Source organism: Acomys russatus, chromosome 7 (assembly GCF_903995435.1).
Source record: "Acomys russatus chromosome 7, mAcoRus1.1, whole genome shotgun sequence".
Lineage (NCBI taxonomy): Eukaryota > Metazoa > Chordata > Mammalia > Rodentia > Muridae > Acomys > Acomys russatus.
In genome coordinates this window covers 54360494-54375888 of record NC_067143.1, presented here as the reverse complement: position 1 = coordinate 54375888, position 15395 = coordinate 54360494, and the positions used below count along the sequence as shown (strand labels likewise).

At 40.7% G+C, this 15395-nt stretch overlaps 1 protein-coding gene across 4 annotated transcripts in view; it reads right to left on the bottom strand.

Moving 5' to 3' along the window:
• Stim1 (stromal interaction molecule 1) overlaps positions 1-15395 on the bottom strand; it is a 160516-nt gene that overhangs the window by 25199 nt on the left and 119922 nt on the right. For all 4 annotated transcript variants that reach the window (XM_051149107.1, XM_051149105.1, XM_051149106.1 and 1 more), the window contains exons 4-5: positions 4235-4346; positions 1320-1435 (exon numbers count right to left, since the gene is read on the bottom strand). In XM_051149107.1, coding sequence (XP_051005064.1) covers positions 1320-1435; positions 4235-4346 — 228 coding nt within the window. The remainder of the gene's footprint in view (positions 1-1319; positions 1436-4234; positions 4347-15395) is intronic.

Here is a 15395-nt window from a genome sequence, read left to right as displayed (position 1 = left end):
ATCACACTCAGCATAAGTTTTATGAAGTGGGCCTAGGAAAAGATCTCCATGTCCTTTTTAGAGCAGCAGTCTTACTTCCTCCATTAAGGCCTCTCCTGCTAACTCTGACCTAGGAGCATGGTGCCAGGACTCTGGTCCTTATGTTAGTTGACTTTCCCATCTAGAGCACTTGCTTGCTTTAGTCTATAATTCCTTCCTTTTTCTTTTATGAAGCAGAGTTGGGGTTTGATAAAGACATTTTAATATAGATATAAGCATAATTGTTAAGAAAGACGCTCTCAGAAAAAAAAGTAAAACACACCCAAGAATAGGGTATAGGCTTCTCAAAGAAGAGTTATGGCAAGCAAGGCATGCCCAAGTGCTGGTGCAGGCCCTCAAGGGAGAGCTGCCTTCAGTTCCTTTCCCAACACACGCCCAGTCCTCACATACATAGGATCTCACTACACAGCCCAAGTGGGCAACTACTCCAAACTCTCCTGACACACCCTCTCATACAAGATTGGAGATGTATACCACCAGCCCTGCTAGGAATTTTGGTCACTTTTGTTTTCTATTGACACCATTAAAACAAGAAAAGGATGGCAAGGCTAACCATCCTCACATCAGAACTCCAGAGACTAAAATATTTAATAAGTGTTCGTTGCTACATTAACAGCCCATTTAGTCTTTCCCTGCCACTCACGGACACTAAGTTGTCAGCTGTTAGTCCCTTCCCTCTGTCCCAACCCAGTGCTGGCAGCCTAAGTGACATTCAACCTCTATGTGTTACTTGTTTTAAGCCTTCCTACTCTTCTTTCTTCCATCTGCAAAGTCTTCTCTTGGTAAATGCATGAAATAAAGCTAGGTCCTCACTAAATGACAGAGATCATGCACCACCTCTCCAAATGATGTTTTCTCTGTGCCTAGTCTAGAACACACAGGTATGAGTGCCTGTAGAGAACACTGGTTTTAGTTCACCTGTGCAGAAGTTGAGCCCAGTGCCTTATGAATGCTAGGAGAACATTTTATCACTTAGTTACTTCCCGAGCCTGGAATGCTCATGGCATCCCTCTACGATAGACTATGATTGATTCATCTAGGTCTTCCCATAGGATCCAGACAACACTAGCAAAAAGTAGATCTTTCCTTAAAATTCTTAATTGACCCAGTAGATCAAACATTTAAATATGGCTAGACTAAAATAAGACTATTTCATATCTCAACACCAGTGACATAGTGAAGGTACTGTCTTATAGGCGTGCCTATGAGACCCAGGATTTTAGCTTAGCCACTCCCAGTGGTTTAGGGTTCCACAGCACTAGTTTCTACACAAGACTCACAGAGAGGAGGCCCAAACAGCACTGTGTCCAGGGCCTTCAGCTGCAGCTTCTGCCTGTGGCTCCAATCTGTCATCTTTAGCACAGTCCCTGTCATAGTGGTGTTGGTTACAGCTAGCCTGTTAAGAGAAAGAACAGGGGTACGGTTAGGGACAGCAAGAAGGGCTCTGCAATGATCACTTATCTCTTCCAGCAACACACTCAGTTTTTTGTGATTGCTCTCCTCTCCTCTGTACTCTAGAACACAGAGTGGAAACAAGTGAGCTTATTATAGTTTCTGTGTATTAGTGTTTTGCATGTATGTCTGTATGCACATATGTGTAATATGGTATGAGTGAGGGTATACATGTGCCACAGTGTGCATGGGGAGATCTGAGAACAATTTCCTCCTTCCACGTTGTTGAAAAAGGGTTTCTCTTATTTCTGCCAGGAGACATACTCCAGGCTAATTAGCCCATGGGCTTGCAAGAAATTCTCAAGAAAAACAGGAGAATTTCAGTGTGAAGTACTGGGATTACAGGTGTACACCAACACACCTAGCTTTTTTTTTTTCCTTAAGGTTCTGGGACTCAGGCATAGATGAGGCTTATACAGCAGGTATTTTACCTGCTGAGCATCTCTCCAGTGATTTCTCTTCTGCCTCTGCTTCTAGGGATTATTCCCTATATATTTGTCCCCACCTCTCATCCTATGAAAATGTCTTCCCTTGTCCAGTCCAGGTCAAAACATCATGCTCAGTGTTCCAGTGGTTCTTGGGCCTCTGAACAGCTCTATGCTAACTCACGGCTATTATATATAAACCTGCTTATGAACAAAACTGAGTTAGTCCTTTTAACAAGTATCTTAGTAACTGCAATAGTTTATTCCTAATAAGTTTATTAGAAATGTTATTAGGTTATTTTTATAACCTTTAAGCACACTGATAAGACTTTTCTTTTTTTAATATAATGTATTTATTTTTATGTACATTGATTGGTGTTTTGTGTGCATGTATGTCTGTGGATATCAGATCCTAGAGTTACAGACAGTTGTGAGCCGCCATGTAGGTGCTGGGAATTGAACCAGGATCCTCTGGAAAAGCAGTCTGTGCTCTTAACTGCTGAGCCATCTCTCCAGTCCAAGACTTTTTCTTATTAAAAATAAAATGACTGGGGAAAAATAAGACTTCGTCTTTTTTTTTTTTTTTTTCTGCTAATACACAGCAGGTATAGAAAGAATTGAGCATAAGATACAAAAACGTGGAGACCATGTGCCTGGGTTCCCAAAGGGCATATTTAATTCTATACTAGTCTGAACCATTGATTATCTTTTCTGAAACATAGCTTTATTTCCTCAGCTAGAAAAGAAGCTTCTGGGACTGGAGAGGCCAAGAGCACCATCTGCTCTTCCAAAGGTCCCAAGTTCACTTCCCAGCAACCACGTGGTGGCTCACAACCATCTGTAATAAGATCTGGTACCTTCTTGTGGTGGGCAGGCATACATGCAGACAGAACACTGTATGATTAATAAATATAAAAAAAGAAAAGAAAAGAACTTTCTGACATCATAGTGTGTGTTTCTACTTCAGGTCAGGAGATCTGGCTTCTGGTCTTAAGCATTCTCACTTGTCTGATCATAAGCTGCTTGGTTCCTCCCCTAAGACCTCAATTTCCTTTTGTGTAAATGTTTATTTTATTTTTTGTCACAAGGTCTCTATGTGCTGAAACTCACCATATTGACTAAGTAGGCCTCCATCGCACGAAGATCCACTTGATTCTGCCTCTTAGCGTATTAGGATTAAAGACATTCACCACTACATCTGATCTTCAGTGTAATTTATGCAAAATAGGGTGCTTCCTGAAAGCCTGGGAAGTCCTAAACTCTTTAGGTCACTTCTGCAAAATGGATTTTGTAGTATCATCATACTTCCTACGGGCTAATTTTCAGTGACACCAAAGCATTGCTATCTACTTTTAAGTAATGAGAAGAGAAAGGTGCCAGTATTTAGTAACATTATCTAATTGTGTTCTGATGTTTTACATGTGAACTGACTGATTCTGTGTGTCAACTTGACACAAGCTAGAGTCATCAGAGAGGAAGGAGCCTCAGTAGAGGAAATGCCCTCATGAGATCCAGCTGTAAGGCATTCTCTCAATTAGTGATCAACGGGGGAGGGGCCAGCCCATTACTGGTGGTATCATCCCTGGGCTGGTTGTCCTGAGTTCTATAAGAAAGCAGGCTGAGCAAGACAGGGGAAGCAAGCTAGTAAGCAGCACCCTCCATGGCCTCTGCATCAGCTCCTGCCTCCAGGATCTGCCCCTGTTTGGGTTCCTGTCCTCACTTCCTCTGGTGACTAACAGCAGTGTGAAAGTGTAAACTGAATAAACCCTTCCCTCCCCACCTTACTTTCTGTGGTAGCAATAAAAACCCTGAGACAACTGTAACTCCTCATTGATCACTGAACCTTCACAATAGACTTAATAAATCAGTTCTCTTTTTAATAATCTTTTAAAAACTATACTTATTTATTTATCTACTTACTTATAGAGTGCGTGTGTTGGGTGGGTCATATTATATGGCACATTATGGAGATGAGAAACAATTTGTGGGAGTCAGTTTTCCTGGTTCATCATGTGAGTACCAGGGACTGAACCCAAGTAATAAGGCTTAGAGGCAAGTACTTTACCCACTGAGCATGCCTGGCATGTACTAAGTACTCAACAAATGGAAGCCATTAGGATGATTCCCAGTGGTGATAAGAATCATTACACCAGAGAACAAAGTGGCCTTCATGCTTTATAGCAACACACAACAGAGGAGAGGGGCAGCAGCAGAGTCTACAGACTCTGTTGAGGGTGAAGCCTTCCTGAATTGTCCAGAACATCCTGACAGCAGACCCACTCCCAGCCTCAAGAGAAAAATCCAACGCGGCTTCTCACCGTGGCATGGCATGGCCTGTGAGCTGCAACTTCCGGAAGGTCTCCTCATACTGCGGCAGCTCCACATACGTGACCAGCCACAGCGTCACCTCATCCACAGTCCAGTTGTATACTGTGGAAAGACAAAGAAAAACATTACTCCAAAAAGGTTCTTGATTTATATGTCCCTTCTTGCCCCCTGTAGCTGTATTCTTTTGGGTATGAAAGATGACAATGTTGAAAAAAAATTATGACACTCTCAAGCACTGTCTCTTGACTTATACTTACCATGTTTGTGTACCCAACCCCTCCTAATCCGTAACATCATAGGTCTGAAAAAATAGGCCCTATATGAATCTGATAATATGAAACTCTTAATACAGTAACACTAACAATGGTTGGTTTCAGCCATAACTGACCAAGACAAGACAGAGTAAAAAGCAATATTTTGAGCAGAAAGAAATATTCTGTATCTTGAATGTAATTATTATACAAATGATAACATATACCAAAATTTGTCAAACTCTATATTTAAAATAAATATACTAAGGAACACAGAACCTCATGACTATAATCCCAGCATTCAGGAATCTGAGGCAAGCCAGTCTGGGCTACAGAGTGAGTATGAGGCCAGTCTAGACTACATAGATAGACCCTATCACAGATAGATAGATAGATAGATAGATAGATAGATAGATAGATAGATAGGCAGACAGACAGACAGACAGATAGATAATTGTATTTTCTTTGTGTCTCAATGAAGTTTGTTTTAAAATATTTTTGAACTTGAGCAATAATAACGCACCTATAATCCTAGCATTGTGGATATTGAGACAGATCATGAATTCAAGGCCAATTTGGGTACATAGTGAGATTGAAGCTGCTTCTATCTCAAAATGAAACAAAATAATATATTTAGTTTTAGATAAGGACTCATATACCCCAGGTTGTCCTTATACTCACTATGTAGTTGAGGATGTCTGTGAACTTCTGATCCTCTTCCTTCACCCTCAAATGCTAGGATTACAGGTAAGTGCAGCCACACCCAGGTTACTTGGTGTTAGGTATCAAACTCAATACCTTGTGTAAACTAGGTAAGTACTCTACCAACTGAGCTACATCCCAGGCCAAAATTGTGGGGTTTTGTTGTTGTTTTTTTGTTTTTTCTTTTTTTGTTTTGTTTTGTTTTCTTAAAGACTTATTAATTTATCATATATACACAGTGCTTTGCCTGCATGTACACCAGAAGAGAGCACCAGATCTCATTATAGATGGTTGCGAGCCATCATGTGGTTGCTGGGAATTAAACTCAGGACGTTTGGAAGAGCAGGCTGCACTCTTAACCTCTGAGCCATCTCTCCAGCCCTGTGTTTTGTTTTTCAAGACAGGGTTTATCTTTGTAGCCTTGGCTGTCCTGGACTCAACTTTGTAGACCAGGCTGGCCTCAAACTCACAGGGATCCATCTGCCTCTGCCTCCTGAATGCTGGGATTAAAGGCACATACCACCACTGTCTGGCTTCCACCTGTGCTTTTCATATGATTGTTGTTATTGTTTGGTTTTTCAAGAGAGCGTCTCTCTGTGTAACCCTGGCTATCCTCGAACTTACTCTGTAGACCATGCTGGCCTTGAATTCACAGAGCTCTGCCTTAAAGGTGTGTGCCACCACTGCCCAGCTGCCAACTGTGCTTTATAAAGAGGCCCTATCTTTAAAACAAGAAAACAAAAAATATTTTTTTATTCAGATATTCCTCTGATAGTAGGCATAACCATACCTATGGTTGTTTTCTAGCAATCTCACACAGAGGTTGACAATTTGGATTATGTCCTCTCAGGCTCCTGCTTCCACTAAAATATGACTACAAAGCAGACAAGAAAGACATCTTGAACAAAACAAAGTTGAAGGCAAAATTGATTCCATCCCGATGACTTCAGAAGACACTGGAGCTCAGGATAAAAGCTCTGATCCTGAGTGGCTTTGAGAGTAGTTTAGACTATCAGCAGAGACACTGGAGGAGAGGGGAAAAGGAGCCAGGAGAGGAAATGGGCAGAGACACTGGAGGAAAGAGGAAAAGGTGCCAGGAGAGGAAATGGGCAGAGACACTGGAGGAAGGAGGAAAAGGAGCCAGGAGAGGAAATGACATGGGTGTACTGAATATGCTCCAAGAATGCTCCTAGAAGACAAGACACCTCCGACTCACACAACAGGTCTCTAGTCACTGCTTAGTTGAATGTTTAGTTCTGAGTCAAGAATACGTTGGAAGAAGAGACAAATGAATTTTCAAGAGATACATTCAAACCCCAAGGCTTGAAAAGGATAATGGAGATGGTATTAAAAGAAATACTGAAGAAAGTAGAATGAATTGGCTATTATTACTGAAAATGAAAATATATCCTAACATATTAGCAATGTAGTCATTTACTATAGTCTGGAATGCCTGGTAATGAAGGGATAGCAGGGAGAGTGTACACATGAGGCAGACAGACAAGTGCCAGCCTGTCAAAGTACAGAAAACAACACAGCCCTGTAATTGTGCCAAGGTAGCTTGGCCTCATCCAAAACAAAGAGATCTTTCTGCTTGGCATGTAGAGTGGAAGGAAGGCACCTTTTTTTTGTTGGTAGAAAAGCCTGAGGCCAGCGGTGCTTCAAGGGCCTTTTGTCTACTAAGAAGATGCCTTAACACAAGCCTGGGCACAGATTCTTGGCATGTTCTAATCAGCACCTTCCATGTGGAGACGGGCAAGAATCACTCTAGACCAGTGGTTCTCAGCCTCTGCATCAGTGACATTTTGATGGGGTGAACTTTGTTGTAGGTACTGTGCTTGGTATTATGGCAGGACATTTAATAATATCTCTGGCAAGTACCCACTACATGCCATCAGCAATCCTGCTGTTACAATAAAAACATCTATCTTCAGGTATTGCTAAACATGTCCCACAAAAGGCAAACCTTCCTCCAGCTGAGAACCATGGCTCTAAGTACTCATTTAGGCAGAGTTCCCTAAGAGGATCACTGTACCCCAAGGATCCTTCTCACTGATCACTTCCTATATAGCTAAGCAACAGGGGAAAGAGAGCTTCAGCACCATGCCCAACTTCAAGGCAACGTTTTGTTTGTTTTTAGCTCTATGTATTATTCAGTTACCTAGGCAGCAGCCCCATCTAGGCAGGGCTTGGCAACATGGTGTCACCTACTTAAAGTCACTACAAACTGAATAACATAAGCTATAATGAGCTGTATCCTCCATGTTATCTGTATCTCAGATAGCAACGCTGAGTTCCAACATGATCTCACTCAACAGTCTAATTGAGACACCAATTATCCCTAAGATTTAAGTATCTAAAAGTTAGATCTTGTTCTACTTTCTTATTCCAGTTTTTTGTTGTTGTTAGTGTCTATGATTTGTTTGAGATAGGATCTTATATGGGCAACGCTGGGCCTCATACTTGCTATGATGTGAAGGATGACTGAATTCCACTTCTACACTGAAAGTGATAGAATTACAGGCATGCTCCACCAGGCTCAGACTGCATTCTCAATCCATAGGAGAAAAACTGGAAAGAATCTCTGCGCCAAGGAAGGTAGAAGGCCTCAGCAAACATAGAGTGCTCACTGTCAATAAGAGACCACAGATTTCAGCAAGAAGAGCTTATAAACTTACAGATTACAGATGACTAGCATAATCAAGTCTCAGAAGGTCATTAGAGCAGGAGACAGTATCCTAGAGCCATATACCTTACCACACCTGTCTGTATGGTCCCTAGAATACCAAAGACACCATCTATAGGCAAATTATGTACAATGCTACACAGAACAAGAAAAGACCAAACTCTAGAGGCTATAACAACTCTCAAAAGAGAGATACACTTGCAGAGATACTGGGAGAATCCTTTTTTATTGGCTATATGTAGCCACTGGTAAGTTCTCACACTACTATCATGTGCATATATATATATATGCATAACAAAAATGGAATCAGTAGGTTATTAAAACAAACAAACAAACATGAACTTGGAAAGCTGAGTGTTGGAGGGACAAGGAAGCTTGGAGGAGAAAGACTAGATGAGACCACATTTCACTGAATACATACAAAAGATTCTCAAAAATCAAGAAAAGTTTTAAGAGACAGAGAATCTACAAGGCAACTAACTGTTATCTCCAACCTTTTTCTTTGTTTTCAGGATGTTTGTTTGGTTGTTTTTGTTTGTTTGAAACAAGAGTAACATTGAGATTACACTATCTTTATTTATTTATTTTTTTTTTTGAGATTACACTATCTTTAAATTCACTATGTAGCTGGCCTTGAACTCCTGATCCTTCAGTCTCCATCTCCCAAGTTCTAGGATTACAAGCATGTCTCTAGGCTTGGCCTTGCTGGATCTGTATTATACAACACATATAAATTTGAAGCTAAAGCCTTTACTTTTCATCTTATCTACCATGGACTAACTGGGATAAATCACTAAACTAATATGAGCCTCAATTTCCCTTTCTATAAAATATTCATTCTGTCACTCCTTAAACATTTATTTTGTACTCTTCCAACTGAGCAGTGATAATATGACCCTCAATTTCCCTTTCTGTAAAACAGGCATTCTGTAACTCAATAAACATTTATTTTGCACTCTTCCAAGCTAGGTACTAAAAACAGAGCAGAGTAAGAAGGAGAACCTTATTTCCGGGTACTGTAGCTTACACTCTAGCAATATCTATCAGTAGCAGTTGCTTGTACATACATTCATTTTAAAAAGCAGTTCACTGGCTGGGGAGCTGGATCCACAGTTAAGGAGGCTTATTCCTCTTCCAGAGGACCCTGATTCAGTTTGCACACCTGTATCAGGGGGCTCACAACTGAACTCCCGTTCTACACGTGTGCTGTACGTAAACTCATACAGGCACACATACATTAACTAAGTAAATATTCTTTTTTAAAAAAATAGAGTGGTCAGAATTTGTGTAGACAGAGATTCTGATCTGCCAAAGAAAGAAAGAAGAAGAGCAATATACGGAACTACAAAGTGTAGGTCATGCACGGGAAACACAGACTCCAGTTTGTCTGGAGTCCAAGGTCATCCAGAAAGACAAAGAAAATAAGAAGCTGCTGAAGCGTAAGTTCTTGAAAGCAGGTTGTCTCCAGCTCAAGGACAATTTATAGAGGTAAATATTAAACACTCCATTATTTGCTAGATCTCACTCCAGGACCTAGAAATACAGCAGCATACAAAAGTCACAGGTCCTCTGGTGCCGATGATTCTCAGGGTAAAGGCAAGAAAGTCTAAACAGAGCCTGTGAGGTGGCTCAGTGGGGAAAGGTACCTGAAAAGCACTTGCTACCAAGCCTGACAAACCAAGTTTCAGTCCCTGGGACCTACAAAATGAAAGGGAAAAGCAACTCCTGCAAACCATCCTCTGACCTCTACACACTCACACACTAAAATAAGCTAGTATTGCAGCCCCCACCTTTAACCCTGGCAGAGGCAGGTGGATCTCTGTGAGTTCAAAGTTAGCCTGGTCTAAATAGCAAGTTCCAAGCTAGCCAGGGCTACCATGTCTTTAAAAAAAAAATTAAATATATAATGAAAATTTAAAATACAATAAAAACGTCAAATGGTGATAAATACAATTAAGAAAAAGTAAGTAGTAAGAGAATAAATGTAAAAAGAAGAGTCTTTTTAAGGAAGAAGAGGCCTCTCTGGTAAGGTGACATCTGAGTAGAAAATAAAGTGCAGCTGTGAGTCACATGGCTGCTTGGGGTATGGGCACATCAGTAGGACAATAGGTATCACTCACAGCACAGCAGCCATGGCTACCCTTCAAGGATGTGCCATGGCAGATACTGGGCCTTGGCCAATATTTTCTCTTGCCAGGAAAAGAATAAGCAGTAAGCAATGAGCTCCTGAGTCAGTATCTCTTTCCCATAATGGGCTTGTGGCACCTCTACACAAAGCCGTCATCTACTTCTGTGGTTCCAAACTCTCATCCCAAGAGAACTATGTCTATTAGGAAAGTTGCCAAAGCCTTCTGAGTCTCCCTCACACTGCTATTAGTAAATTACCTGGCCACCTAGTCACGCTCAGTCAGCCATTTGGTTCACCAGTAAAATATAGCCTAGCAGTTACAAATATGGGCTTCAGAATCACATGTCTTGACCCAAATATCACATGTAAAAATGTAAGCACGAACAGCTGCTAAAAGTTTCTCAGTCTCTTTTTTTTTTCTATTATCGTCACCATTTGTTTATTCACCAAGCTTTTATTAGTATTTACTGCAGAAGGTGCTAGCGTGTGTTACCAGCACAAAGATTTATCTTCACGAACTCCATCCTTACGAGTTCTCTCAGAAAGAGGAAGAGCTAAGAGGAAATGAATGAGCATAGCAGTGTGGTAAGTGCTCTCTTTGAGAGACTAGGTGATGTGGAGGCTCAGACGAAAACTGCAACTAATTGACAGAAAAGGCATCACAAAGCTTGTAGGCTTACTTGAAAAATTAATAGAAGGGCCAAGAGAGACGGTTTGGAGATGGTTAAGAACACTGATTGCTCTTCCGGATGAATTAGGTTCATTTTCAGCACTCACATGGCAGCTCACAGCCATCTGGAACCCCAGTTCCTTCTCTGGAGGTTTGACACTCTCTTCTGGCCTCTGTGGTTACCAGGCATACACATAGTGTACAAAAATACATGCAAGCAAAGTACCCATACACGTAAATTAAAAATAATATTTTAATTTTAAATTGAACAGTAGCTGAGTTTTCTTGTCTATTCTAAATCTGAGCAAATCATAGCAGCTCCACAATCCTCTCACAGTGACTTCCTAAAGATGGGGTGGAGCCTGGACCTGGTTGTTTAAGAGGTCCCTTCCTACTGACACTGCCTGGGAATCTTAGTTTCCTAGTATGATGTCAATATTAAACCCTGAAACATTACTGTACAATAGCCTGGGCCTTGAGCCTAAGCCCCATATGACAGGACTCCACTAGGTCACTGCCCAACACTCTGGTCTATTAAACTCCATATGGACATGCTATTAAAGGCACAGCAGCGGAAGAACTCGAGCTTTGGAGTGTGAAACTGTGAGATGGGACAATGGTGGAGACAAGGACAGACTTTTGACTTCTTTCCTAATCTGGGCTGAGTACAGGACTGTTGCAGAATGTCACCTTATAAGATGTCATTTCAATAAAACTGATAGGGAAACAGGCACAGTAACATGCTGTAATTAGTATGTTAAGTGCCATGATGAGATAAACATAGAGGCTATGGGAACACACAGCACATTATCTAGACTGTGGTTTTCAGGCAAGATTCCAAAAGGAGATATTTAGATTGAATGTATATATATATATATGTATGTATGTTTGTTGCAGGGTCTGAGGTACACAAGAATGGCTTCTAACTCTCTATGAACTCCTGAGTCTTGTGCCCTCATCTCCTAAGTACTTAGATTTGCAGGAGTGAATCATTACACCTGGTTTACATGGTCCATGCTGAGAATAGAACCCAGGGTTTCATGTATGCTATGTTGCAACTTGAGATCACTTCCCTTTTTTGAGACAGGGCATCTCTATATAGTCTTGGCTGTCCTGGAGTTCACTATGTAAACCTGGCTGACCTTGATTTCATAGAGATCCTCCCGAGTGTTGGGCTTTTTGCTTGTTTGTTTGTTTTTGTTTTGTTTTGTTTTGTTGTTTTTTCAAGACAGGGCTTCTCTATGTAGCCCTGGTTGTCCCGGAACTCACTCTGTAGACTAGCCTCAAACTCAGAGATATGCCTGCCTCTACCTGCTATGTGCTGGGATTAAAGGTGTGTACCACTATATGCAGCAATCCATATATATTATTTAGTTAGTTAGTTTTAAAAGAATGGATCTCACTATGTAGACTGGCTATGTAGACAAGCTAGCTTCAAACTCAAGGCAACCTTCCTGCCTCAGTCTTCCAAGTGCTGTTATTACAGGTGTGAAACATACCTGGCTAGTTATTTATTTTAAATTTAAAAATACAAGTCAAGGTCTGTGGAATATAGCTTAATAGGAAAGCACCTGCCTAGCACATACAGGGCTGGGTTCAACCCCCAGTACTATGAAAATAAACAAAATAATCCATAATGAAAGAAGACAGAAAGAGATACATTGAACCATAACAGAGGGGAAAACCCTATACCTGGAAGTAGTAGAACGTGTAGGTGTGGCCTAGAAGAAGGAAGTCTGGTCATTTGTGACATATAAATATTAGAAACCCAGATTACTTAATCACATATTCTTTCTTTGCTTCCCAGTCACCACAAAGTAAACAGTTTCCCCTGCCAAGCAATGTCTGCCTGAATATTCTGCCTTACTACCTACCAAGGCAGCAAGGCTTCTAAAACTGAGAGCCAAATAAAATCCATCCTCCTTTTGGTGTTAATGTATCTCTTTTTTTTTTTTCCTCCCAAAACAGGCTTTAGATAAAAGAATATTATCTTGAATTAAAGAAGATCATTTGACAATGATAAAGGGTCAATTAATCAAGAAGACATAATAATTGTAAATCTTTATGGACCCAATTTCAGAACTTCAAAATACAGGAAGCAAAGACAACAAAAAGAAACAAGCAAAGACATACTTTGCGGGGAGGGGAGGAGGAGTGTCTCTATGCAGCCTTGGCTGTCCTGGATTCACTCTGTAGACCAGGTCAACCTTAAGCTCACAGCAATCTGCCTGCCTCTGCCTCCCTGAGTGCTGGGATTACAGGTGTGCTTCACCCTGCCCAGCTGCAAAGTCATACATAGAGCTAGAAATGTATGTGTTCCTTTCTCAGTAAATGATAAGCCAAGCAGCGAGAGACATCAACAAGGTTAAGTAGACTTAATACCATCAGTCAATGACCTGATTGGCATTTTTACATTATCCAATAGAATATGTGTGCTGATGAGCATGTGCACATGGAACAGACTATATGTTAGGACATGAAAAATATTTATAAAATAGAAAAGGTTTCAACTAGATGCGATAGCATACAACTGTAATATAAGCGCTAGGGAAATTGAGGCAGGAGAATCATGAGTTTGGGAGCTCTGTATAGCAAGTTCCAGGCTAGATAACACAGGTAATCCCAGCACTCAAAAGGCAGAGACAAGCATATACAGGGGGAGGAGGTCCCCCTCAGTCACAGACATAGAGGAGGGGAGTAAGGGGAAAATGGGAGGGAGGGAGGAATGGGAGGATACAAGGGATGGGCTAACAATTTAGATGTAATATGAATAAATTAATTAAATATTTTTTTAAAAGGCAGAGACCAGAGGACTGCTACAAATTTCTGGGACCAGCCTGTAAAACATAGTGAGTTTTGAGCCAGCACTGAAACACTGCCTCATCAAATAGGGTGAAAAATGACGAAGGAAGACTTACAATGTCAGCCTTGGGCCTCTACACCCTTGTGCGTGCACACATGCATACACACACATGCATACACACACATTCAGATCATGCACAAAAGCATGTGTGAAAAAGAAGATGAAGAAGGGCTCAAATCAGTGATTTCAGGCTTAATATTAAAAAGCTAAAAAAAAAAAAAAAAAAAAAAAAAAAGGCTGAAATTATTTCACAGTCACAGGGCATGGTGATTTACACCTGCAATCCCAGCACTTACTCGAGAGGTAGAAGCAGAAGGATCAGGAGTTCAAGGCTGGTGATGGCTATATGGCAGTTTGAAGCAAGCCTGAACAATAAAATGCTATCTTAAAAAAAGAAAAAAGGGGGGACCCAAAGATCTAAAAGATACTTTACCATAGAAGATATATAAATATCAACTTATGTTCACGAAAAGATGCTCAGTATCATTAGTTATTAAGCAAACAAATAAACTAACACGGAAATAAGACACTACTACAGTATGCTAAAATTTAACAGATTGACTACAACAATCTTTACAAGGAGCTGGGGGAGCTGGGCGTCTCATACACTGCTGACGGGAAGACCCAACAGCACAGCTACTTATGAAAACGCTGATAGTTTCTTGATACCTACTATATGATCTAGTCAGTTCACTCCTAGACACTCCTAAGACAAAGAAAATACATGTGACTCATATTTAAATAGTCACTTCAGCTTTTATTTTTAATGGACAGAAACTACACGCAGCTCAAATGTCTAACAAGTGGCAAATGGGTAAAAACAATTGAAGTATATCTCTTCAATGTATCAATACTCAGAAAGAAAAAGGATGAGCTTTTTATACATGTCAAAGATGAATGCCAAAATAATTATGTTAAATGCAAATATATTCTTTAAGCTTTAAAGAGATATATTATATAATTATATTTAAATAAAACTCTAGAAAATGTGAACTAACTTGGCAGAAGCTAGTTCAGCCATTATCAAGGGGAAGGAGAGATTACAGATAAAGTCATGAGCACAGTCTGCCTTTACTGTGTAGGCTTCACAACTGTATGCATATGCCAAAACACAGAATACAATAAACTTTAAACATTTACAATTTATTGTGATATCATCTCAGTAACTTGCATGAATAAGCTACTAAAATAAGCTATTGGCAGCAGCACAGGAGAGCTGCATAAGAATCCAAGAGGAAGAATCTGCAGGCTTGGTAACAGAGAGGGATGTGGTTTCCCTACTATGTGGGGATAGACGTAGGATCTTTTATCTTCTAGTATATATTTAAAATAAAACACAAAGTGACTGTGTTAAATATTAGATCATAACATAGATGGCAATTTTTATTCAATTATCAGAAAGGGGCTTCAGAGAATAGTTTAATAGTTAGTAACAAGCTTGGCATCTGTGAGGACCTGGATTTGAGCTCCAGCACTTAAAAAACAGCACAGAGGTGTGTGTGGGAGTGGGTGCAAGCACCAGGCCACAGGCTTGTAAATCCCAGGGTTTGGGAGAGAGAGAAGTAGGAGGATCAAGAGTCCAAAGCCTGCTAGCCTTGGCTACCTCAGATGCTGCCTCAAGGGAAGGAAAAAGGAAGAGGATAGAGGACTGGGAAGAGAGTGACCTGGAGGAAACACTTACAACAGTGCTGAGCATGTGTGCAGTACGATACGTGTGTCAGAGGAGTCTCTGAGGCGCTGCTGTTTTTATTATTAAAACCCAGAGCTAATGAATGTAGAGGTTAGCAGACTTGGGAAGGGATGGGGGACAGGGGGCAGGGACTGAGACAGAAAGAGAGAGAGACAGAGAGA